The sequence below is a fragment of the Dendropsophus ebraccatus genome, chromosome 5 (assembly GCF_027789765.1).
Source record: "Dendropsophus ebraccatus isolate aDenEbr1 chromosome 5, aDenEbr1.pat, whole genome shotgun sequence".
NCBI lineage: Eukaryota > Metazoa > Chordata > Amphibia > Anura > Hylidae > Dendropsophus > Dendropsophus ebraccatus.
Window position 1 is genome coordinate 129,364,791 of NC_091458.1, and position 27,798 is coordinate 129,392,588.

Below are 27,798 nucleotides of genomic sequence, written 5' to 3' on the forward strand. Positions count from 1 at the left end.
ATAATAATTACTAATACGACGAATATGTCCAACACATAATAATTACTAATACAACCAATATGTCCAACACATAATAATTAGAATAAATAGCCGGTCATTCTTGAATTTATAAACAAATAAAATAAATATAATATAAAATAAGACTATTCAGACTATTCCTCCAATTACGGACAGTAATGGACACCCGGCAGCCACACCAACATGTTCAGTATATTTCTCTGTCTGGCAGGCTAATGGAAACACAACATTCACATTCTGTTATACAAGCTGCCAGAATTCAGCCGTCTTTCTAAATGATAGTCATGCGTGCTGCTTAGTTGTCTGCTAAACACTCAGCATATACACAGATGGAACTTGGCGGATATTTTTTTTAAAATCAGGAATGTGATGTCACATTATGTATAAACATACAAATAATATTTTTAATAAAATCTGCTTAGTATGATCTGATAAAGGAGTAGACATAGCACTCTGAGCAGGAGCACAGTAGGCCTGGATCAATGTTACCTCTATTTATATCCATTAGACCAATATTTCTCAAGTCTAGTCCTGAAATAACCCCAACAGGTCATGATTTCAGCATATCTCATACAGAAAACAGCTGTGGCAATACATGATACACTGGCTATATCACCTGTGAAATATTAAAAGAGTACTCCAGATTTTTTTTTTAAAATGGTTCAAATTAACTGGTGTCAGAAAGTAATACAGATTTGTAAATTACTTTTGTAAAAAAAAAATCTCAAGTCTTCCAGTACTTATCAGCTGCTTTATGTCCTGCAGGAAGTGATGAATTCTTTCCAGTCTGACACAGTGCTCTCTGCTGCCACCTCTTTCCATGAAAGGAACTATCCAGAGCAGGAGCAAATCCCCACAGAAAACTGGCAGCAGAGACCACTGGTGGCAGCAGAGACCACTGTGTGAAACTGGAAAGAATACACCACTTCCTGCATGACATACAGCAGCTGATAAGTACTGGAAGACTTGACATTTTTTAATAGAAGTAATTTACAAATCTATATAACTTTCCGACACCAGTTGATTTAAAAACATCCACCCCCCTTTAAGGAAATTCTCAAAACATGACATGTTGGTTGTACTGGAGCTGAGAACCCCTGTATTAGACTATATAGGGGACTATTCAAGTGAGCTGCATAGTTCAAAATCACTAACTATTTGAACTACCGGAGAAATCAGTACACTTCTGAATTATGCTAGAGAGCCATAATAACTTTTTTACATGATTTTTTACACACACACACACACACACACACACACACACACACACACGTATATATACTATTTTATACAATTCTAATATATTCTCACTTGTGGAGTTGTAATAAGAGTGTAATATACTAATAGAACTTAGTATATATAGAACAGAACTATACGGATAGAATATACGGATATATAGAACAGAACTTTAGCAGATAATAAGCTGGAGATGTATTACATTGCCTACGTTTGGTTCTGTGTCACTTAGCTTTTGTTGATAATAACTGTTTTCATACATTGATGTGATCTACTGTAGCTATAAATTGCCATTCGCTGTCAAATATGATGGAACATCATGGATAATTAACAGACAAAGGCAAGAAAAACCTGACAAGTGAAATGCCTGAAGCTAAAACATAGCACATATAGGATAAGCTATAACAGTGCAGCTAATAAAAAGGTATATGTCACTGAACACAATGCCAATTAGATGGATATGCTCCTCATGAGCAGGACCACAGATGATGAAGAAACTAATATGCAAGAATAAGAAATGTTTATCTGATAATGAGAACCTGGCATTCAAAAAGTTAGTGTAATGCCTTTAAAATAGTAGCACATCCAGGGAGAAGAGGACAAAAGTTATCCCTGTGTTTCAACAGGGGTATTCCACTCAAACATAACATTTCATATGTTGCTGCCCATAGTGAGACTAAAAAGTCCTTCAATACTTGTTATTATCTAATTAGTCTCCTTCCCCCAGTTCTGAGCTGCTGCTTTCTGCTGAAGACACAAAAACTGTTGGTGAGCTTTGCAGGCTTTATCCGTAACTTTGTAGCTTCTTTGTAATGCTGGTAGGGTTAAACTGCTGATGATATCACTGTGGTCAATTCTACCAGCATGATAAAGTTGCAGATATGGACTTGTTTGCAGATAGGGGCTTGTTAGTCTCACCATGGGCAGCAACATATAAAAAAGAAATGTTTGAGTGGAATACCCCTTTAATTCCACAGCCTTTCTGCTTGCTTCATGCACACAATACTGTCTGTAAGGAATGGCATCTGTATTCTGCTAAAGACACTGACAAGTTAAGCTGCTTAGCTGTGATAATAGATATATATTTGCCCCCAATGTAAGGTTTAGAGGCTCTAAGGTTGGAGCTTCACTTTAACGTAGAGCACGCTGCTAGTTTGGACACCAGACACACTTACTGTACGTGGCTCAAAATGTACCTGAAAGAGTCTGTAATAATTAGGCTTCGTATTTTACAAAATTGGAATTGAGACTGAAAGTGTATCTCCTTGAGGAGACTGTCACATTGACTTATGGAGTCTTATAAGCCATTTATTGCTCCATGGGGGAAAAAGTATATAAAAAAGGATTAGTGGACTACGCTGTTTGCTTACGCAGATGCCATATCAGTAATGATAGTATAGTAGAGGTGTATGCTTTACGCAGCTGTGCGTAAAAAAACCCTTGTCTTTGGCTTTGCACTAGGAAAGCTATTACATCATGGCGGTACACGTTTCTAAGCTTCAATGTACGTGTGATCTGGTCCTCAGCCTCTCACCATACAATTCTAATGAGGCACATAATAATCTCCTATAATTGCAGTGCCTGCTGTGCCTTATTGCTTAATTATAGGACTTCCTCTCCTAAGACTTGTGTTTATGTAATAAAAGACTAAAATATAAATTGGAACTGCACAGTCTATGCAGTCACACCATCTTAGATACTCAACCACTGCAGCAGGATTCTTCCTAGTGGCTCCTCGTTCCATCCAAACAGGCTGGATACATCAGGATGACGTATACTTTTCTATTAAAAATGACAGGACCACTTTATATAGTATATAGTATTTAGTAGTTCGTAGAGATGAGTATCAGGCTACTAGAAAGTACTTGATACTCCAGCGAGTACTCCATGCTGCTTGGGTGCTTGTGTACAAAACGCTTGTTGAAAGGCTGCCGAGACATAGAGGGGGGGGGGGGGGATATACTCACCTGAGCAGTCTTACTGCTGTCTTCACTATCTCAGCTCAGCCAATCAGCAGCTGAGGCAAGACTTCAGCCACTGATTGGCTGAGCGGAGTCTGCTCAGCCTATCAGCAAGTGCAGTGGTGTACTGCCTCAGCTGCTGATTGGCTGACCAGCAATAGTGAAGACAGATGGAAGACTAGAGCGGTAAGTATAATGTCCCCGCTCCCCTTCCCACCAACAGAGCACAGTCTCGCCCTCAGGGGGTTAACCTTAACCCCTAGGGGCCAGACAGTCGCTTTCGGATTACCCAGGTACCCTCCGCTCTGCAGAACTGGAGGCACCTGGTTAAAAACTCGATTCTCCCATTGATGTCAATGGGGCTCATTACTCGAATCCAGCTTTCGAATCCTGAAAAATACTCGACTCATTTAAGTATTTTGGTGCTCGCTCATCTTTAGTAGTTAGAATAGTAGTTTCTAACTTCTTGAGGACCATAGATAGAAAACTACAAATGCATATCACAGAAAATTCCAATCTCATTGTATACTTCACAATCCATGACATGATCTTAGCATGACCGCAGACAGCACACACAAAGCTGTGGAATTAGTAGCTTAATGATACTCCAATGATGGTAAATAGAAACTCTCTAAATATACTACACTCCCTGAATACACAGGTTGGTCAGGTCACTATTTGACGCACCTGTTTTTATGAATGTGATTGAATATTTGTGCCTTAAAGAAAAAAAAAGTTGGCAAACATTTAGTGCACAGGGATGGTTTGTGCGTATGTACCCACCTGGGCTGCCACCCCTAGTATGATGATGGAAGAGTGCATATACTCCATTATGAAAAGATAAGTATTTACAATGCACTGAAAAAAAATGTTCTTGGCTGAGCACACGAGTTAAAAAAGAATTCCGCTGGGGGGGGGGGGGGGCAAAAATCATTATGGTAAGGCTGTGGGGGAAAAATAAAAAAGACACTAAGCTTACCTGTCCCCGCATCCACGTTGTGCCGCATGACCAGGCCCCCATATCCGCCGGGTGTCACCTGTCTGTTATCATCTATGTCATGACCCGGCTGAAATGTCACAAGCGGGTGGGATTTAGCTCGTTCAGACAATAAGTGAATGCAGCAGTTTCTCGCCCCATTCACTGACTGGCTGAGCAGGGCATCCGTCAGCCGAGTCATGACATAGCCGGAGGGGAGCTAAGATGACAGACGGCTGGGATCCAGGAGCAGGACTACACGGGGCCCCGGGACAGGTGAGTATGACCGCTTTTTTATGTTCCCCCACCCCCAGACCGAAATAATACTTTTGCCCCTCGCCGGACTGTGTAATGCATATCTGTGGATGTTGTCCTCCTTTATCTGCCCTGGGCAGAGTGAAGTGTGTGCCGTCTTTGAAGGCCTTGTGATTTTTTTCACAGATTTTTCAAACAGTGTGAAGAGTAACCTAACAGTCATCTCTCCTGGTCTTCATATATATACGCATGGCCGGATGTTCATGTGTTCCCTATGGTGAAGGGAGGGGTAAGTCAAAGCCAGACAGCCCTAGTGCTGCCCTACCCCAAAGAATGATATCATCATCTGTTAGTGGAGAGTAAGGAGGCCCCATACATCTTATACTTCCGACCAATCCAACTGCTAGTGTCAGGGTAGGCCGACTTTAATATGAAATGTATGGGTACCTAAAGTCTACGGTCATTGGTGTTTTATATAACCAGTCATCAGTACATATGGGTATGTGCCTTTTTTTTTGGTAGCGCCAGGGATGACTGTGTATGTACAATGATTTTGTCTTGTGTGAGAGACGCAAGTTATACTATAGATCTTTGTGCTCTCTTATATAGAGCAATATCCCATCATTACATCATGACTAGTCTGAGAGCGTGTGCTATGATGTGCTGCACAGAGGCCTGTGATTACCAGACAGGGGACATAATGCAGGCGGCCACAGTGTTACTAAATATGGAGGGATGGACGTCACCATCAGGCGAGGACTACTGAGTAGAGGCAGGGCCGTACACTGCAGCACCGCTGAACTGACAGTAGATTCTATGGGAAAAACTAGGAGAAATGCCATTAGGAATATGAATATTTCTAGCTCTGATGTCATTTTATATTACATAGGAGATCAAATAGGAATTTATTTATAATGTATTGGATGCCTGTTATTTATATAGGACCTATCTATTCTGTAGGATTGCACATTGAATCCAATAACAACAGCAAGAACAAAAAAGGGGTAAACTTTTCTATAGGTAGAAGATACAACAGAGCTGAATATCCAAATCACTTTCCAGTAATGATATTACCTGTATGGTATGGGTATTAAGATGAGTTTGAGCTTGAGGTTATGTGTCCCTTTGTGGCAGGGATTTGGCTTTGGCCATCTAAGAATCTGAATAGTTGTGTTTGTCGTGCTTTGACTATAGTTATGTTCACTTGGAGTATTTGTATCTGCTGAAATACAATGTGGAATCAGCTTCCCATTGATTCCAATTAGAAGCTGTCTTTCGGTTCACACAGAGTGATGGGTAGAGATGAGCGAATTTACAATAAGAATGGAACAAAGCGCTTCTTTATCGCTGCAATCCGCTCATTGGTCTGCTACCGCTCCATGCCGCTCCTCCCCGGGTGCTGGGAAAAGCTGGATCCAGTCCTGGGAAACTGGGAGGAATTTCCCAAGACTGGATCCAGCTTTCCGGGCACCTGCGGAGGAGCAGCACTTAGTTCAAAGGCAGCCGGCTGATCGGCGGATTGCAGAGATAATAAAGCGCTTCGCTCCATTCTTACTATAAATTACTATAAATCTCTATTGATGGGGAGCTGAAATTTGCATTATGGAAAAAAAAGTGATATCGCTTCTTTGACACAAAATACAGAGCTACTTCTAAGGGCAATTCCTGACATGGACAGAGGTGGCAGCAGAGAGCACAGTGTCAGATTGGAAAGAATATATTACTTCCTGCAGGACATACAGCAGTTGATAAGTATTGCAAGGTTTTCAAATAGAATTATATTACAAATTTTAATTTTTTTTTCTTTTTTTTTTGCTCCTTTAAGATTCTGGGTGATACGGATCTGTAATACATCACCCACGGAGTAAGCTCTGCACCTCTCATTATCTGCCATACTGCATCACATGTTGTATCATGGAGACACAATACAGACATACAAGGACTCCATGTGCCGCTCTACAGACTCTGTGACAAGCCCTTACTAGTCTTACTCTGCACGTACAGTAAGTGTAAACCCATACCCTTATACATTGTATACTGCTGGCTTATATAGTATAATGTAGACAAGACTGCAGAAATAAGGTAAAGACTTTTAAAGACCACAAGTGCACATTGACCGTCTAGTTGCAGTCTCTTTGCTTTTTTCCTCAGGTAAGCGGTTAAATGTGTTTGCAGTAAGTAAACAGAGGAGAAATCAGCATGTCTGACAAGACCTACGAAGGGAGGAGATATGTTTATCTTTGCACTTTCCTCCCTTTAATTTGGGGTTAGATAAATAGTGGGAAGCCCTGGGTGGTCCCAACAAGGAGCTTAGTGAGGCAGCTAATGATATAATGAATAGAGTTTACCCAGCATTTACATGCACTTGATTTAAGGGGGCACTGCTTCTCACTGAGGAGACCCAGGCGCTTTATGGAGACTTATATTCAGGTAAGGCTCCATAGAAAAAATATATGTAAATTGTCATTTCTAGAAGAACGGAATCATCTACTAAGCAAACTTGAGCTTCATGTATTAGCTGACTACTCTAAGGGCCCTATTCCACCGGACGATTATCGTTCAGATTATCGTTAAATCATTCGAATCCAAGCGATAATCGTTCGGTTGAAATGCAGTTAACGATTAACGACCGAACGAGAAATCGTTGATCGCTTTATAAGACCTGGACCTATTTTTATCGTTGCTCATTCGCAAAACGTTCGCAAATCGTTCGCATTGAATAAGACGTCGTTCGGTCGTTCGCAGTAGATACAAACGCAATAGCGAAGAAATAGCGAAGAAAAAACGATCGCAAATACGATCATAAGTAACGATTATCGTTCTATGGAAATGAGTGAACATTTTCAGGTCTTTTGCAATAGCGGTCAATTGAGATCGTTAATCGTTAACGATTATGCGAACGATAATCGTACAGTGAAATAGGGCCCTTAGAGGCCTATTCTACAGGAGCGATAATTGGCCGAATCGGCCCCATTCGGCCCGATTCGGCCGATTGTCGCTCCGTGGAATAGAAAGAACTATCAGCCGATGATCGTGTCATCGACCGATCGTTTATTTAGGTTCAGACCTAAAATCGTGGTTCGCCACCAGCGCATCGCTATGGTTGAATAGCGGTGTGCGGCGACCAATGATTTAAGCAGAACCATACATTACCTGTCAGGGCCGCAGGTCTTCTTCTCACGGTCCCGCGCGGCAGCATCGGCTTCGGAGCGGGGCTGTCTGAACTGACAGACCGCTAAGCCAAACACTGGCCAATCACTGGCCAATCACTGGCTCGCGGGACTGGGAGAAGAAGACAGGTAATGTATGAAGCAAGGGCTGCAAGGACATCGGTAACGATGTCCCTGCAGCCCTTGTTTCACGATCATCGGGGCCGTGGAATAGGCCCAGTAAGCGAGCGCCTATCGTTGATCGGGTCCTGCTCATCTGGTGGAATAGGGCCCTAAGGGTCCTTTTCCACGGAGCGTTTTTTAACGAATAAGGACTAACGATAAACGATCGCACACAAGATTGTTTATCGTTAACCTGAAATCGTTCACCATATTACACAGAACGATGGTCGTTAGAAACGATTGTTACTATGATCTTTATTGCAATCGTTACTATGATCATTTACTCCTTCTGATTCCAGCAAAACAATGAACAATAAGCAATTACACAGAACGATTAGTGGAAAATGCGGAACTTGAGTGGGACGAATGTGGAATTACAGTGAACTATTAGCGAACGATTAACGACAATTTTAGGTTTAGATCTAAATCAACGATCAACGACATAGGAACGATTTTTCGATCGTTACCTGTAAATACACAGAACGATTATCGTGTAAATTTGAACGATATAACGATTTTTTGCACGATAATCGTCCTGTGTAATAGGGCCCTAATGTCTTCTGGTTTTGCAAAGATCCATTCACGGAGCCAAATAGCCACTATGCTAACCACCAGCAGCCTCCACCAATCACCTGCTACTGTACAGATCCCCGACCACTCACTTAGGTAAATATCACTGGCCACTCACCTGGGTAAATACAGCAAGAATCTCATAATATCATTTCATTTACGTTTCGCAATACTGTCCGGCAATAAACTGCATGACATAGGAATAGACAATGAAGCTGTCCTTGGTTTGTGGTTACTTTAACTGCAAACATACCATGGTAAATCAGGTGTGACTGCAGTATTTGACTCCCTCTCCCCCCATGAGACACTCACAGAAGCCCCAGGAGATAGACTGAGTTTTTTGGCAAGGAACTTGTATTGGAGTGATTCCCTGCCATTTACATTCTGATAGTGCCAAGTCCCTGCTGCTCACCGATTCCTGGTCCCTGGTCCGCTCTGCCAGTCACTGGTCATAGAAGTGACCTACCTCAGCTAGTTATTGTTTGAAGGGGCAATTCCTTATGTAAAGGCAGGGACCAGAAAGAGGTGGGGGGAAGGGGACCAGGCAGAAAAGACCAGACAACCCCTTTAAGGCTTCTTTCACATGTGAGCCAGAAGTAGCGTAATGATGTGAAACAGACGTCGCTCTGTGTTTGTGGAACACATGTTTATGCCCTGATTTTATGCCCCTTCTGAGAAAGCTGATGTAAACAAGTCCATGACTGGCTTTATCTGCAACATTGTAGCTTTTCTGTAATGCTGGGAGGGTTAACCCGAGGTCAAGTTGCTGATGAACTCACTGTGACTATCCATCCCAGCATTAGAAAGCAGCTACAATGTTGCAGATAAAGCCAGCCAGGAACTTGTTTACATTATCTGTCTCAGAAGGGAGGGGGAGACCAAGAGAAAAGCTCACACACAGATTTCTGTGTCTTCAACGGAAAGCAGCAGCTCAGAACTGGGAGAAGGAGACTGAATATATAATAACAATGATGGAAGGAATTGTTAGTCTCACCATGGGCAGCAACATATCAAAAGTAATGTTTGACTGGAATACCCCTTTAACTTATTTAATTAATAAGTGGCCAGGCTGTGTTAAAAGATAAAAATAATGTACTGATGGCTCGTCACATCTAAGAAGTAGTGCAGGTAAAATGTGACAAATCATGCTATTCTCCAACCTGCTGTGGAAAAATTGAGAACTCTATACATAATGATCTCCAGAGATTCTAAGAAATTCTAATGGATTTTAAATATCTTACGGTATATTATATAACGCTTGCTACATATCACATTGTTGGTCCTCCATCATAGTGGGGGTGTCTTTTATGGGGGATTTAGATCCCCCATAAACCTTTGCTTTGCACCTATGAATATTAAATCTTAATAGCCAGATCTCCTGTGAATAAAGCCAGCAGGTAGGCAGAACATACATGCATTGACTGGCCTTTTAACAATGAATAACCAACACCGCACTCCTCGAGTAATATAATAGTCCATGCACATCAAGCGGATTCCACCAAATCCGTTATATAGCAACGATACTTATAAAAAGATGTGTACAATGTGCGAGAAATACCTTCAAGTTGCAGCTTTTCAGTGTTCACTCCATACGATCAAGGAGAATACTCACACAGATGCAGACTTTTGCGTTATTTTTATTTTTCATTACACCGGTATCTCGTACAGGACTAAATCCAATGCTCACAGGCTGGCGTGTTCCAATCTCAGTCCAAACCATCCAACCTCGCGGCGGACGTTTCGGAGGACAGGCTCCTCCTTCCTCATGCGCGAGGACGTACAGGTGAGGAACGCCTTAAGACTTAGACAAAGATCATGTGATCCAACACTACCTGGATCATTACAGGTGAAATACCCAATATATGTATACAACTTTATGATAATATACATAATACAGACGCATGATGCATAATGGAGGAAAATACTGAGCTTTATAAGATATACGCATGCGCATTAAAGAAATGCTCTGAAGCTGCATACCTCATTCAGTCCAACAGGACTGAGAGTCTCCAGCTTCAGAATCCACCATGTTTCCCTCCGGAGCAATCGCTTACGATTCTCCTCCACATCGCTACAAGACTCAAGTTGTTCCAATATTTGCCATCTAAGGTCACATACATTGTGGCGATTTTCAAAGAAATGACGTGCCACAGTAGTTTCTCCGAATTCCTTAGTATCTTTTTTATCCTTATTGTCGCTGAACTTCCTAATTGCTGACTTATGCTCATTCAAGCGAATTTTAATTTGTCTGCTTGTTTGGCCGACATAGCCAAGCCCACATGGGCATTTAAGCAGGTAAATTAAATTGCGATCGTTGCATGTAAAAAATCCTCTTACATCTATTTTTGTCCCCTTACTGGGGTGGTAGATCGTGTCCCCGCATGAGGAAGGAGGAGCCTGTCCTCCGAAACGTCCGCCGCGAGGTTGGATGGTTTGGACTGAGATTGGAACACGCCAGCCTGTGAGCATTGGATTTAGTCCTGTACGAGATACCGGTGTAATGAAAAATAAAAATAACGCAAAAGTCTGCATCTGTGTGAGTATTCTCCTTGATCGTATGGAGTGAACACTGAAAAGCTGCAACTTGAAGGTATTTCTCGCACATTGTACACATCTTTTTATAAGTATCGTTGACTGGCCTTTTAAGCATCATTCCCATTTTTCTGTCATTTTAGAGCAGTAGGTGTATGGTCTATAGCATTTCACAGGTCACTTACAGGTCACCGTGTAAATAGGCTGTGACTACAATGCTTTTCAGCTGACTCCGGCTTACTTTTCAGAATGCTAATGTACAACATTCTATAAGCTTCTTTTCTTTCTCTGCCGATAGACATTATGGCATTGAATTGCAGTAGACCCCACCTCCCACACTTTCCATTACAATGGTGCACTCCCAACCAGCCAGCGCTGCATTCACAATTTATTCTCTTATTTTTCTGTCTGTGATCCTCGAATCTGGTGACATTGTAAAACCTGGTGAGACATGTTCACGGAGAATGGTAGATTACGGTGATTTCTAGTGTACGCGAAAATATCATCTGAAACTTTTTCAGAATTTGGTATCATGTCTTCTAATATAAAACAGGCAAATCCTTTAATCCATGGTATATATCAACCTAATTTTTTATAGGAGCAAAGAGCAACTCAAAACCGTGTTCACACCCTATGTATAGTAACCCAGACAAAGCCCCGTACAGAAAACTTTGACATTTATAAAATCTCACAGTCGCTTTCTCCCCCACCGGAACTCCTGTATGCCTAAAGGCCCTATTAGGGTGGGTTCACACTATGGAAACCGCATGGATAAGGTCTAGCGGATTCCGTTGCTCGTACCCGCTCGTGGAAGTGCGCATCTTCACCCGTGCTATAGACACCATTCTATGGCCGGCCCGATTCTGCTTTCCACCGAAAGAATGTCCACGAGCAGGTACAAGTGACAGAATCCGCAGGAACATTTTAGTGCGGATTCCATAGTGTAAACCCAACCTTACACAAAACGATTATTGGTGGTATTTGGTGACCATTACGGCAGATAATCGCTTAGTATAATAAAAGGCAACGATCAGCAGATATGCACGATGTCTTTCAACGTGTTGCAACACAAACGATTAGTATAGCAACAATCTGCTGCCGTCGCCCCACACAATAGGAGTGGCAGCAGCAGACCACCGCTATCTCCATTGGGCTCCCCAGACAATCTGAAGATCGGTTGAGAAGCCCCTCCTGCACTTCCCCACACCCCCTAACCGCACTTACCCGCTCTCTGTTAACAAGTCTAATAGAGCTGGCAGCAAGCGGGGAACGAGGAGAAAGTAAGCGCTGACCTGACAGGTTGCGCTCATTGTTCCCCGATATGGCCCAGAGTAATAGAGGCTTAAGTTATATTAGCATTAGGAAAAGCTTTTCGTCATTCCTATACAGCAAATAATGGAAAGTTGCATAATACATTGGTTAGAAAATCTGTCCAGTTGCTGATTTCAAAGTAAAGTGTCGAGAAAGTAGTGAAACGTCCTACAAAAAGATTAACAGTGGCAACAGAACAGGTCTAGGAGTGCTATAGCATGTCATATATTCCCACCCAGGAGAACACTGATTATATGGTATATGGTTGGAACCACAAAATGTTATTAGCTCAAAGGTATATAACTAAGGAAACCAGAAAGAATGCAGAAACCATGTGAAAACCTTTCAAAAAAGATCTAATTTCAGCGTAAGTAAGCAGTATTGTGTCATTAAAAACTAAATGGGTGGCACGCCACAAGACTGCGGAATTATATGAAAATACCACATATGCATAATCCATGGAAACTCGTAGGACATTATATACTTTCTGTGTTAGCTGTTTGGTATATCTTACAAAGTTACTGAACAGTAGTTGTCCAATAAAATGACTGTCATATGATTTTTTTTTTTTTATTTAAGTTGATAAGCAATAAAAGTCTATAAAATCATATCTAGAATGCCCCTCGGAGGCAGTCATGTAGATGACAATACCTTTGTAACTTGGCATTGGGTTCTTTAAAAAACAAAAACAAACACCATCGTGTGCCATAGATTTTCAGTGACCAGTTTTTTCATCTTCTCAAAGGGACTGACAACCACAGGTTAGTGATATCACTGTGCTGTCTCCTCCTCTCACTAAACTGGGACCGGAATACCAGCAAAAGAGCAGGAGGCGGATGGTGGGGAAACACCAGGTGCTCACCACTCACAACAGTGGTATAGGAACCTGGTTTAGCGAGCTGGCTCCCATGATTATACAAATAATAGCTGTCATTATGAAATAATGGCCGTTACTTGGCCTCAAAATGATGGCCGTCCTAAGACAGATGTCAAACGGCCAGCGTGAACATAGCCTAAAGGTTCTGTATTTGGGATATCTTCCATGACCCTCATTTAATTAGCTAGATTGCTAAAAATGTGAAACTCTTCTTATTAGGGTGTGTGCACACTATGAAACCCGGGCAGATTACCCAGCGTGTATTCCGCAGCTCACCCCCGCTCGCGGCTGCATTCATCTCCATCTGTGCCATAGATGCCATTCTATAGTCAGGCAGATTCCGCCGTCCACCTGAAGAATAAATGGGTTCATTCGGCAGAATCTGCCTGTGCATAGAATGGAATCTATGGGACAGGTGCGGCCGTGAGTGGGTTTGAGCTGCGTACTACCAGGTTCATCGTTTTTTTTGTTTTTTACATGAACAGACTGGCGCAGGGATGACGATACTGTGGTCCTTTTTAGAATCGCCGCCCTTTCCCTGTGGCTGGGCACTGAGCACCAGGCCACTGGCCCCCAGTGTGATGAAACCCCCTCCCCGCTGTGATGCAGCTCCATAAGAATCAATGGAGCCACGTCACAGATGGGAGAACGTCACACTGGGGGCAGGCAGGCCTGCATTCAGTGCGTCATACCCCGACAGTGCTCAGTAAAAGCGATGTACCTAGTAGTACATTCACTTTAAGTATCTCATTTGTTCAAACCTGGTATAGGCCCAGTGTGTATCACTTTTCCATAGATTACCACAGCAAAGTGATCAGAATAATCTGCCCCAGGAAAGCTGAAGTTAGAGATGTCCAAGCCTGATTTTCACAATAAAGATGTTCTTTATTTTCTTTTCTTGAGAACACTCTGCCAATTGCAAATGAAATAAGATCAGCTTGTGACCGGCCGAAGAACGTTTGCTAATCCAGGATCTCTGCTGATAGGTCACAGACAGTTCATTACAGGAGAGCATGCAGCAACAACCTGCAGAAAGTAATACAAATGGAATCGTATATTTGCATCAGTGTATTCTCATTTATAGACTACTGCAGCAGGCAATGGAGAGAGAGCAGAAATCTTAACGTAAGCATTGAGCCCCTACATTGGGACCACGAGTATCTTCAGGTATCCATACACATGTGATAGCTGTCGGCCAAAAATTCATTTGTCCCAATCCCTCCACACACATAAACACTTGGCTCAGCCGAGCGTTCATATGCTAGAGGGGTACGCTACTATCAAACTCCTCTGGTGGCAGCTTATCATTGTTGAAGAACAATAGATACAGGTAGTGCGCCCGCTCCTTCTCTCTGACATCATCTTTTTTTCAGGTTTTAACTTTGAAGCATGCAGAATCGTGAAAGCAGATCTGGAGTATTACGGTACATGGTATTAGATCAGGTAACAGGATAACTAGTGTTTATTCAGTTTTCTCTAGAAGAATGACTGGAATAATTGGGAAGGACAACTGTCCATCTAAAGTAATGAAATGCATATGCTGTACTGTGTTATAGGTAATGTTTACATGGTATGCTGGTAGCACAGGTCATTTCTGCCAAAAATCAACCACTTCTTTTTTGTGGAATATGTAATTTGTCAGCACATATTACTAAATGCTCCTACAGAGTTTCTTTTGCAGGTTGTGTGCTGCAGACTCCCAGTTTAGTGACCAATCTTTGCATTTAAAGGGGTATTCCGCTCAAACATAACTTTCCATATGTTGCTGCCCATGGTGAGACTAACAGTTCGCTCCATACTTGCTATTATCTAGTCTCCTTTTCCCAGTCCTGAGCTGCTGCTTTCCGCTAATGACACAAAAACAGTGTGTGGGCTTTTCTCTCTGTCCCCCCCCCCCCTTCCGTCTGAGACAGCAGTTGTAAACAAGTCCCTGGCTGTCTTTATCTGCAACTTTTTTTTTCACAACTTTGTAATACCGGAAGGGATAACACAGTGAGTTCATCAGTAACTTGACCTCAGATTAACCCTCCTAGTTTTGCAGTTGCTACGAAGTTGCATAGACGTGTTTACATCAGCCATCTCAAAAGGGAGGGGGAGGAGGAGAGAGAAAGAGAGAAAGGCTCTCCCACAGTTTTTTGTGTCTTCAGCAGAAAGCAGCAGCTCAGAACTGGGGGAAGGAGACTGTAAAGATAATAACATGGATGGAATGAATGGTTAGTCTCACCATGGGCAGCAACATTTTAATGGAATACCCCGTTAACTCTCAGTACACTGTGATCAAAAGCTTTGAATTAGTCCTAAAGGTGCTATTATACGGGCTTTTCAAATCTTTCCGTCATACTGTCAGCATGTCTCGGAGGAGGAATTCAAATTGGTTACTACAGCTTTAAGAAGTTTATACTAGGCCGCTTGGGTGGAGAGTCATCAAAGAGAAAGGTAAATCCTCTGACACAGTAATTTACTGTACACGATGGATAAAAGATGGGTATTTTGTGCTTACCCAATAAAATGCCCCAGGGTAATAAGCAACATAAAAGGAGACCTGTACAAAGAATTTCACTATTTTAAAATTACCCCTTCTCCGCTACTCTGGTATTTAAAGAAATTGCAGAAAAACATTAATGTTCCACAGAAATGTCCATCATCCCACACCCACTTTCCTGTAATATCTAATGACACAATGCTTGTCTAACAATAAATGTCTGAATGAGCTATTCATCCTTCTCAGGGCTTTGATCTCCCCAGAACAGGCAGCATTCTGATGGCACATCACAGGAAGCTGGCCCGGCACGGAAAGAGTTAAGGTCATTTTGCAGCTATCCTCCAAGAAGATAAAGACAAACAAAGGACACCTCCTAATGAAGGGCTGACATGTGCCACAACTGCAATTATTTTACATCTTTTAACACCTTCATTGTCCTTAAACTGGACATAAACATAAGATATCTATGTGCAGATCTGTGGTGCCTATACATATTCAACAGCTTTTAGCTGAAAACTTCCTTTTAGCCCCTCCAAGGTGCCTGTACACCTTCAATAACTGATGACAGTTATCTCTCCTGTCCTCTCCATATACGTGTGCCAAACGTTTATGTGTTCTCTATGGGGAGGGGTAAGCCACAGCAAGACAACTCCAGCAGCAGCTTATTTCTCTGAGAGCTCTGACCCCTATCTCCACCGACATCATATATACTTCACATATACTTTAAGGTCTCCATACAACTCATACTTTTGTTAGCCGTACCAGCTGCTCACAGTCAATTTGGCTGTCAGTATATCGTATATCTGTCTGTCTTCTGACTGCCCATCAGCAAATGATGTCGGTGGAGACGGGTCGGATGTGATGGAAAATCACTGCAGCCAGAACTCTCTGGCAGTGTATGGAAGCAGCCTCTGTTAGGCCTTATAGATGATGGATCAGTGCAGTATATAGGTACAGCATTGATCTCTCCTTGGTTGAACTTGATGGACATGTGTCTTTTTTCAACCGTATTAACTATGTAACTATGTAATATCTATTAGCAATCAAGTTATTGCTTTTAAAGGGGGGCTTCAGATATGTTTTTTTAATTTTTTTTTAAATATAAATAAATCAATTCCATAATAAAATTTTATAGCCCCCCCCCTTCCTCTTTTAAAAAAAAATGTGTAAAAAATATGGTTAAAATATATAAATTTAAATATTATATTATCAAAGTGTATGGTTCATGGCGTGAACGTTCCAAAATTCAAAAAGATTTAGATCTTTGGAAACATAAACATTTTCTTGACTATACTGCTTCAGAATAACATATCGTATCCTAACCTACTCAGTATACAGGAAAATTCTGCAGGGAAGAAAATAGGATAAAATATGGGCTATCGTAGCAAAATAAATTCCTTCTATTCAATATAGAATATAAGGTTCTCTGTGCCAGCACCATGTACACATGGTAGATATAATAGCAATTATATCAGAGAATTTTTGTACTGGTCAGATAATGATTCCAATTGTTTTACCATTACATTTCTTAGTTCTTGTCCGCCCTATGTAGTAAAAGGCACAGGATTAGCTATTATCTAATGGGGAAAAAAAGTTCCGTATAAGAAAATGTTTAACTCCTAATAGTTTGACATGATCTTCGGGCTGTCTAGAAATAGCTATAAATATACAGAATGGTGATTTTTGTACAGAATAACAATACGTCTCTCGGCTTTGCCTATATTTCCTTCCTCTTTCGTCCCACATAGCTGGCACTATTGTTGTGTTTGCTTCTCTTTCCCACACCAACTGTGAGAAGCTGAACTTCTGTTGTTATCTACTGTAAAGCTGGCTACAAAGGTTGGGTGCAAAGGATACAAAAGGCATCATTGAAGTCTTAAAGGAGTACAGGTCATAGACGGATTCCAATGCTATGGGAGAACCAAATGGGAATACAGCAGCTGGGAGACAAACTATTTCAGAACAAGTCTCCTTGCTGTCTATAGGGGATTGTCCCGTCTATCCAGAAATATATAAAAAAAAAAGTATATTTCCGACTGTGTATGAAACGTGTAATATTTAGTAATAACCCATGTACAGTACACATAGACAATTTATACAAATTCACCATTTGCAGCCTTGGTTTGACATACAGGTTATTGGTAACAACTATAATGCCATCCTATGATGTTCTATACAATATTGTAATCAATGCAGTCAATGCAATGCTAACAAAACAGTAACAATATAAAGTTGTGGTTATTGTAAATGGGCGGCACTACTCTCCCTCCACTTATTCCATAACATTTATTCATTGTGATCTCACATCTACATAGTTAGGGTCCTATTAGACGAAGCGATTTTTAACGATAAAACTATTGCAAACGAGACTGTTAACCTGAAATTGTTCACCATACTACACAGAACAATAGTCGTTAGTTTCGATCGTTACTACGATCGTTAGTACAATGGTTTACTCCATCTGATCCCAGCAAAAGAATGATCGATTTGGAATTACACTGAACGATTAGTGAACGAATGTGGAATTACAGAGAACGATTAACAATGATTTTAGGGGTCAGATCTAAATCAACGATCAACCACACATAACCGATTTTTCAATCTTTGCCTGCAATTACACAGGACGATTAGTGTTTACATTCATGCGATTTAACGATAAAGGGGAGAGTGCAACTCACTGACCTTACTCTACTGTTCTCATCACAATAAGGCTTCTGCCATTGTACCTCTCAAAGTGACACCATGCAAGGGTAACTCTTCAACACCAGAGTCCATTATTATGAGTAGCCAATGCTTTGCATCTGGAGAAGTGACCATATTATAGTCTGTGCACAATGACCACTGTAGTATACACACAGAGAAGGCAGATAATGGAAATGTCATCTATGGACGGTCCCCTGATGAAATGTTATCAGTGCAGAAATCTGCCATTATTCCGGACAGCCTTGCCCTAGGTCAGGTAAAGTCAACACTGACTTCTCCACCAAATGGCGTCACAGCTTTAGTTCTATTCACATACACTAGTTATGTAGATGACAGTCCTAAAAAAAGGCTATGGGAAAAAAAGAACAAAAAATGGCATACCCAGATCATGCTGAATTAAAAAAAAAAAAAAAAAAAGAAACCTTTAAAACCCATTAAAAAAAAAGAAAAACAATGTATCAATAATTTGACATAAACAAGCAATTAAAATGCCATGAAAAATGAACTTCCGTATTTCTAGTCTACAACTCTTACTGAATGCTGATTTTTATTTTTTTTTTTCATTCAGGAGAAGAACATCTCGTTCTCATTTTGCAACACAAATAATAAATCCAGTGTTATTGAGGATTTTGATAACATTCGGCTCATTGTTACAAGCTGTGAAATAACGGCATCTTTTATGACCCTCTCCCTTGCTCGGAACTGCCGAGTCCTTGAGATATTGGGTGAAATCTGATGATTCACAAAAGGGTTGATTCAGGTGGCAGCTACATAGGATACAAGAGACAGAATATTACTTACTGCAGGCTGTTGCTGTCTACCTCATCGCATTGTTACTCAGAGGTCACCATGTCATCCCCAGGATCAGGTCATAATCATAGTGAATGAGGACCAGATGACCAACATAAGGTGTGAACCTGGTCATAACATAGTACATTGCACCGAAGTAGGCCACTTCTGTTTTTTTATGTGAAACGACTATTGCTATCTCTTTTATGCCATTATTAGTGATGAGTAAAAATCCTGATGCTTGGTTGGGATCTCAAACACTAACATAAAAAAAAAAAGATCGGTTCGTGTTCGCCGAACATTCACCAAAAAATAACGAACGTAGAGTAAAAGCATAAGTTTCGGTCTACGCACATGCATACAGGTTATCAGGTGCAAAGCGTAAATTACACAGCTGCGTTCGTTTCAGTCTAGAGTTATCCACGTGCGTACAGATTATCAGGTGTAAAACGTAAATTGCACAGTTGCGTGCATCGCAAGGTAACCGATCGCATATTCGAATATGTTTGAAAATTATCGTTATAACCATTCCGATCATTGAATAAATTGTGATCGGCGAACACAAACAATTAGCGTCATGTTCGTACAAACGTACAAACATGTTCATCACAAGTCATTAAAAGGCACTTTTTTATGGTTAGTATAAAACAAGGCACACAATGAAAGAGACATATAGGCATAAACATAGAGTATCTATAGCTATACGATGGAATGATGAATTGATGGATTCTCCATTTACTTGCTGAAATAATGTAAAATATGAGCCACATTTTCAGGCTCTCTAAATTGCAGCATGTCCTATGCCACAGGGACAGGACCATGTATGTTTGGGTAAGAAGTGATGAGGGCACGGTATCTGTTTTGGCCCCAGGCAGCACAATGTTTAGGCACACCCTTTGTCCTTGAAGTTCTGTGTATGGTATTGCTTAGGAATGTACCTTAGTAAAGGCAGGGATAGGGAATCTTGGCTCTCCAGCTGTTGCAAAACAACAACTCCTATCATGCGTGCTGCTGAGATGAGTCCGATGCCCATAGAGAATGATGGCTCCACTCAGTGTCGCACGCACGGCTTCGGCCGCAGATATCTTCGTCCCGGGACCGGCTCCAGGAACGAGACTCGTCGGAAAGGGTACGTATCGGGGTCTGCACCAGGGGGTCGGGCGGGCTCTGTGCCCACGTCCCCGGTGATAGGTTCCCTTTAAAGGGAACCTATCAAAAGTTTCATGTTGCCTGAACCACGCTGCAGTGCTTTAAGCCCCTATTACACAGGGCGATGGAGAGGAGCAAACAAGCGCTGTCAGCTATTACATGCGTCGGTAGCAAACTGGTAAGAGCAGGGGGAGCTGCGGGGGGGGGGGGGGGGGCTGCCTGGACAATCAAGCGATCACCCAGGCAGCCCCTCCGCAGCTCTCTATAGCAGATAGCAGCGGCCTGCTGCCGCCGCTCCTATTCCATTGAGCGACGGCAGCAGATCCCTGCTCTCTAGGTAGTTTGTCTTTCAACATATTGAAAGACAACGACAGACAACAATTAGCCGACATTGTTAATGTCGGCTGATCGTTGTCTTCCATTACACCAGACGATTATCGTCCGTGACAGCCGATAAGAATTTCGTGTAATACGGCCTTTAGAGGAATCCTAGTTTGAAACCAGACAGAAATGGGGCATTGAGTGACATGGGCAGTAACACTAAGCTTTTATTTGCCATGTTGTGCTTTATTGACAGATCTAAATAAAGCTGGTTTAAAGTCCCATTCTCGGCTGTTTGTACACATATGATTTCTTTGTCATGTCAAAGCATATCAGAGAGAATGACAGTTCATTATAATAAGAGAGCTTGTCTCTGTTTCATGATGCCCATGGTTTCAGCGGCCTGTCCTTTTAGGCATTGCTTGCCCAGAAATGGAGCAAGCAATGTAGGAGATAATGGGTTACTACAGTACACAACTAGGATCAGCCTTAAGCAAGGTCACAACTGATCCATGCTGTAAGTATAAGCATAAGTCATAGAAGTAAGTCATAGCATAAGTCATAGTAAGAGGTCCAGGCAATGAATGATGATTTCTAAACCTGCTTAAACGATGCACTATTCCATGGGTCAATAGTGACCTGACCTGTTTGGCTAATAAAGGGGCCTTATAGCAGAATAGGGCAATTCCAGGACTACTGCTCATACCCAGGTGCCATTCTATTCAGCTAGGCCAGGGGCTATTGTACATGGTCAATACAAAGCACTGGCCTGAGACCCTGCCAGAAACATAGCAAATATCACATCAACAACTGCAAAACCAAAGCCACTGCCGCAGCACCACTTGGCATTTCTAGTAAAAATTGATAAAGAAATAAGTAGTGTCTTTTGCTATTATTTTTGCAGTATGCAGAGATAACACCAAGAATATCTGGAAATATATGGAAAAAAAGGTATACGGTAGAGTGGTCCTGTGCCCAGAAAAACACGCCTTTTTTACCCGTCTGGCTGCCCGTGTATTACTGTAACTCCTTCTCTGCCTCTCAGATCTGATGTTTTTTATAAATTTTTATTTAGTGTCCATTCGAAGAGGGTTAGTCTTATACGGCGAATATATCCCAAACTTTTAACTGGAAAAGTTGGGGATCGTCTTATACACCCAGTATGCTGGAAAAATACGGTAGGTATAATTCTGATGATACCTTTGCTGTACTACAGAATCCTGATTTCCTGGCACAGTCCATGGTTTTCAAACGCTGTTTATGGCAGCTTGTATTATTACAATGGAAAGCACAACATTGAGGGTTATTATTTGGACCGTTCCTTCTTATGATTCTAATAAAAATAATACTATGTTATTAAGCAATTACCTATAATGACATTCTTCAATATGTTCTATAAAGCGGCTCCAAGTTAGCTATACTTTAGTATTCTTAGTGCTTCCATGACTGGGTGAACGTGCACACCCCTGACCACAGCCCTACATCAATTCTTCAACTTTTAAAAAAGTGAAACCCAATTCCACATCTTTTCAGACGTCGTTCTATAGAGTTTTTTCTACCTCATTTAAAACAGATTATGTTCCTGCATCTTGGCATAAAAGCTGTTATTTCTTACAACACCTGAAGTGCAAATGAAATTTTGATGAAACCTGAAAAGCAATCCTGACTTCTAATTATAAAAGTAACCTATTTACAAGACACATTGACAATAGAAATACCCCCCCCCCCCCCCATCTACCAAAGTCAACATTTCATAAGAAATTCTGGAGAAGTCGTTCTCCGCTGTGATCTCCACCCTGGTGAAAAATTATCCTGGGCAATTCTTTAACTAGGTATTTGCTTCTTTGAACCGTTGTATTTGAAATAAATCAAAGCTGCCTGAGAATGCTCTGTCTCTGCGCTCGGTCTGTTGATGCAGCTGGGAACAATAGACGAATATCTTATTTTTGGAAAGAGAGTGATGTTTAAAAAACTGGTCTTAGACAATGCAAAAAGAAACGTCCCACATTCTGAGAGGAAAGAGAAACAGATTTGGGTGTGCACAGACTAAAATGCCCTATGACCTAATTCCATGATGTCATCACTTTACTCAAAGTGCTCCAATACGCCTTATAACTGATGGACAAGAGAGCGGTCTCAGTTACTTAATCTGTATTTATTTCATCTTAGGCTCGGAGATCAAATATTCAACCAAATGTATGCCCCAGATGTTTCTCCACAGTTATAGGTCTGCCATTAACCTCAACTGGAAAAAATAATATATAGTATGAAGAGTAGGGGGCTTTTGCATAAAGTTTGTTCAACTACTTTTTTTTTTTTACAGTTGAGGAAAAGTATACCAATCCCAACCAAAAGGCCACTTATAGTCTGGCTATACATAAGAGACTTTGATTGAACAATTGGCATCTTATAATTTACAGACCATGATGGGCCAAAAAGCCCATATCGGCCATTTCAGCACACCATTATCTTTGGATATTGCCGGCTTCTAGACATATGTGCTGGGAGAATTTTTAATTACATAAGCTAAATGTAGTGTCCATGTGCAGTAGGATCCTCGTCTTATTTATTAAATAACCAATGTTGCATAATGCTGCCATAGATCTGCCATATAACATATGCAGTAATAATGTCTTGAATGTATTGTCATTGAAGGCGTCGACTGTATTGGGAAATATTTTAAAGCAACTGACTTGGTTTGATATACAATGACCATTGTTACAAAGCATTCCGTGTTTTGATTGGCAAAGTAATTTCTACTTGTCAGACTGGTAAGTATGGTACATCCATGAGCCACTAATATGTACAGCTGTACACAAGGGATAATGACACCAAACTACCAGTACATCCAAATAAATCAGATATTAGCTGTGTACAGTAAACTACAAAGATCCATCATATGAGCGATGGCTACAAATCAGAGATGGTTTATCATGGGTGGCCAGAGATGCAAGAGAGCAATACCTTGATTTACCTTTGAGAAACTATGTGGATCATCTTTAGCAGGCAGACAGGCTCAGCTTACAGGTATACAGACCCAGCTTTCTAAGGCTTTCTCCCTATCCTGCACATAGCAGCAGATAACCCCCACCCTCACTTTCTGTGTTTTGTCTCAGGGCACTCCAATGATAGACACAGAAATCCACTAACTGGCAGTGGACAGCAGATTGCAAAAAAGGGTGACCACTAGTGGCCAAGACTTTCAGGGCTTTTCTAAAGACTTTTAGAGTCATTTTTGGTAAATTAAGTAATATACAAGTATGCTATAATTCATATTGGCTATTAAATGGAAAGAAGTTGTCTGAAACAACAGTATCCATTTAAAGTGAAACTGTACTTACCGACCCACTCCCCTATTCTGCAAGTACCATCCATTTGATTAAAGTCCTTCCCAGTAGTGTCTTTTAAAATGTTCCCAGTGCCTTGGTTAGGGTAAAAAATTATTTTTTAATCTGCAGCAGCTGAATTAATATGGCGTGGCCAGTCAGTGTCTGTGCCCTAGGCCTAAGACACCTCTCTTTTCTTCCTCCCCATTCTCCTTACATTAGGAACACCCCTAGCTGGATTTCTCTTATTCATTCCTTGCCTAACCAGTACACATGTGCTTTAAAGGGGTTATCCAGTGCTACAAAAACATGGCCACTTTCCCCCTCTCTTGTTTCCAGTTCAGGTGTGGTTTGCAATTAAGCTCCATTCATTTCAATGGAACTTTTTTTAAAACCCCACCCAATCTGGAGACAAGAGAGGGGGAAAAGTGGCCATGTTTTTGTAGCGCTGGATAACCCTTTAATGAACCAAAGCGGCACATATGCATTGTTTAAGCAAGCAATGAATAGGAGAAATCCTGCAAGGGCATTCCTAATGATGAGGGGGGCAGGGAAAGAAGAGGCGTAACAGGCCTAGGGCACAGACACTGTAGGCCATGCCACATTGACTTGGCTACTGTAGATAAAAGTATACTTTTTTACCCTAACCAAGGCACCGGGCGCATTTTCATTGACACAACAGGGAAGGACTTATTCTCATAAAACGGACGGTATCCACTGTTTGGGGGATGGGATTCCTTTGCACTGAGCGCTAAGTTCCTTGGCCTCTTCTCCAAGCTCTGGTCATCTCCTGATTGGATACTATAGCTATCAATCAAAGCTGAGAGGCAGGGCCAGGGAAGCACTCAAAGCTGAATCCCTTAATAAAAAAAAAACATGTCATGGGCAAAAGCAATTGCAACAGCAAGAAAATGAAAACATGATCGTCTCTGTCATACAATGTGCACGACCATAACTGAAAATATGTTTTTTACTGCTCTCCCCGTCTTCGCTTTAGTGATGTCAGCAGATTCTAGGGCTCAGAATTGCTGACAGAATCCCTTTAAATCACTACTGATAATTCCAATCAATTTTACAACCAAGATTCAGATAGAAGACATGTCCCAGGCTGGAATCACCTGTCTGCAATCAACCTGTCTCAAACCTTCTGTGAGAACAGAGTAATATTACACGAGACACCAGTGCACATGTCCGGCACATGGCCGATAGAAAGAGATCTGCCTCTGGCCACTGCCCTCATTGTGAACACTGCAGTGAAAACTCCCCTCCTCCAGTCCATTTATAAGCAGCCTTATATCTCAGTGCATAGCAGCACATCATGTCACATCCACTACACCATGTTTGTAAGATTTCCAAGGTCATGTTACAATGAGCAAATATCCTTCAATGCCTATTCCTTTCCTGAGTTATTGTATAGCTATTTCTGAAGATGCTACAGTCACATGTTAGGAGCCAGAGGATGACAACGCTTCATGCCTCCCTTACTCACAATTCAAGGGCTGGACTGCAGTATTAGGCAGCATTTACATGCACAGTATACCGTGCACAGACATACATTAGCATGCCATAATGTCCATGGGTGCTGCAGTAAAATAGTTGTACGAAAGTGATGGTGCAAAAAAATTTCTGCCAAGGATCAGGTTGCTCTTTTCTATTTTGGTGAGCGCCCAGGATGTTGTATTATCAGTGCACTGCTTTTAATATCAGAATTACCAGGATTGCAGCGCCTTGTGATTGGCTGCTCCCAGCCTATCATCATGTAAACCATTCCCTCTTCCTTCCTGTTGCTTAGGAGCATGAATGATCATTCAGCGTTGCCACCTCAATGTTGCTGAGATTTCAGTCCTCAGCATCTGCCCAGTGATTCCGCAAAATCTGAAGCCTCGGGAAGGTTTCTTATGTAAGTCACACACCACTGACATCACCTCTGCCTCACCATGGCGGCAGCAGCTTCACCAAACTTACCCCCCATACAGCCAACTATCATTGACAATCCCGACCATGATAACCACCAAAGAATACAGGAGAGAAGGGGGGGGGGCAGGTCTCAGTGTTGCATTTGTCATCTGTGACAGGGAAGGTTAATGTAAATCTATGGCAGCACGTTGCACACGGCTATAGCTCCTCGTCCTTTATAATCATTGTCAAATCGAAGTGAACCCATTGAAACCAATAGCCTCATCCAAAACCACATCCACCACCAGTTCTGCTTCTGAAACCGGCAACTGTGGTAATAAAAGGATGGACCAGGCTGTGACTACTTATGGAAAGATACTGCATATGGCTACGGTAGCTGGAGCAAGGATACAACTAGGGAAATCCATGACACCCAGTCACGCAAAGGACGGTTATTAATGGTATAATCCCTCTATACACATGCTGGCATTGCAGTCATTAACAGGACAAGATCACATAGTATTAAGGCATAAGACTACGCGAACAATAGCTACAATGTCTATAATGCATATGAGGGAGAATTCCAGATAAGGTTAGAGGCCTATACACCTTGTATTAGTAAGTTGCGTATTCTCCTTCTAGGACACTTGGTTTTGCTTTATCATGGGCAACATTTGGAGGTGACAGAGGAGGAGGGAGAAGTCCCTCGTCTTTGCTCTTCACAATTAGCAGCTGCTGTCTCCTTTTGCTGTCGGAGCAGCACTGCAGATTTCCCTCCCTTCTCTAGTAGCATCTGAGGTGAGAATGAAACATTTGGGGACTTGTTAGCATAAGATAAGCAATGTGATACATACAACCAGGAGGTCAAAAGAAAGGCAAGGAAATTGGCGGCTCTGGAACAATTGTTTGTTTCTTTTGCTTTCTTTTATTTAGCCTTTTAAAGGGCCTGTACCAATCCTGGCCGCTTATGCCTGAGCACACGGTAAGGAAGACAGATGCTAAATACAAAAAAAAAAATGCAGCAAATTCCATCCAAGATGTGGTACTCACGCACTGTCTCCTGCTTTGGATCCAAGCTGCTGACAACCTGCTGGACAGAACCAATTTTCCCTTGCAGCGCCCGGACGCGCCGGGCGGTAACCTGAATATCTGCCTCCAGCTCGTGGAAAATGGAGCAGGCATGCCGCGCTACATCCGAGAGTTGGCGTAAAATCCGTGACATTGCAACATTGTTGATAGCGCCCAAATCCAGAGTGGCCACATCTTTTTCCTTGGCATCCACGGGCACAGGGTCCCTCTCATCCGAGGGCACCTGTGCGGTGCTAACCACCAATTCTTCCCTGGCATTTCCTCGGGGGTGCTGCTGCTGCTTTTGCTCTTCTCCCTGGTCCCGGCAACAGCTTCCCTCTACCTGGGTGACAGCATGCCTATACAGCCACTGGGGCTCAACAATCCGCTTGGCAAAGGGCATTGCAGACCGCCCTTCACGTTAACCAACGATAAATCCCTTGCTATCCAATCTTAAGGAAACAACATAAAAAATATCCCAGAAAAGGATCAAGCTCTCTGAGAATCCACCGAGCGGAAGCAATCGATACTGTAGCAATCCAAAAACCCAGTGTGCCACTCCTGGACAGGTCCAATTATTGTTAAATTCACCGATCTCTCTTTAACCCCTGGCAGTTCCCAATTGTTGGTAGCTGGCGATGATCATAGCCATGGTTAGCACTCCATGTGTGACAATGTGGGAAGTATGGCAGTGGTGCACTGCTTCCCTGGATCCGTGCTTCCCTCCGATCATCCAGTTGCTTTTTGGATGTATTTTCTCTGCCTCTCTCTCTGCTTTCACCATGCCAGAGTGAGGCAGACTGAAAACCTGGAGGCAGGATCACAGAGATGTTTGAATGGGGAGGAGGAATTAGAAAGAGACAGGGAGGGGGGGGGGGAGGAGGTGGTGTTGAGAATCCAAGGGGAGGAATCAGACTTTTTTCACGCAAGACACTGCCTTCCTCGACCACATGGAGTCACTGAAGGGCTCTCCTCTCCAGCAAGACATTCTGCAGC

At 42.0% G+C, this 27,798-nt stretch overlaps 1 protein-coding gene across 1 annotated transcript in view; it reads right to left on the reverse strand.

Moving 5' to 3' along the window:
- NHS (NHS actin remodeling regulator) overlaps positions 1–27,581 on the reverse strand; it is a 169,265-nt gene extending 141,684 nt beyond the window's left edge. The window contains exon 1 of the mRNA XM_069971240.1: positions 26,785–27,581. Coding sequence (XP_069827341.1) covers positions 26,785–27,205 — 421 coding nt within the window. The 5' untranslated portion in view covers positions 27,206–27,581. The remainder of the gene's footprint in view (positions 1–26,784) is intronic.
- Positions 27,582–27,798: the final 217 nt, after the last annotated feature.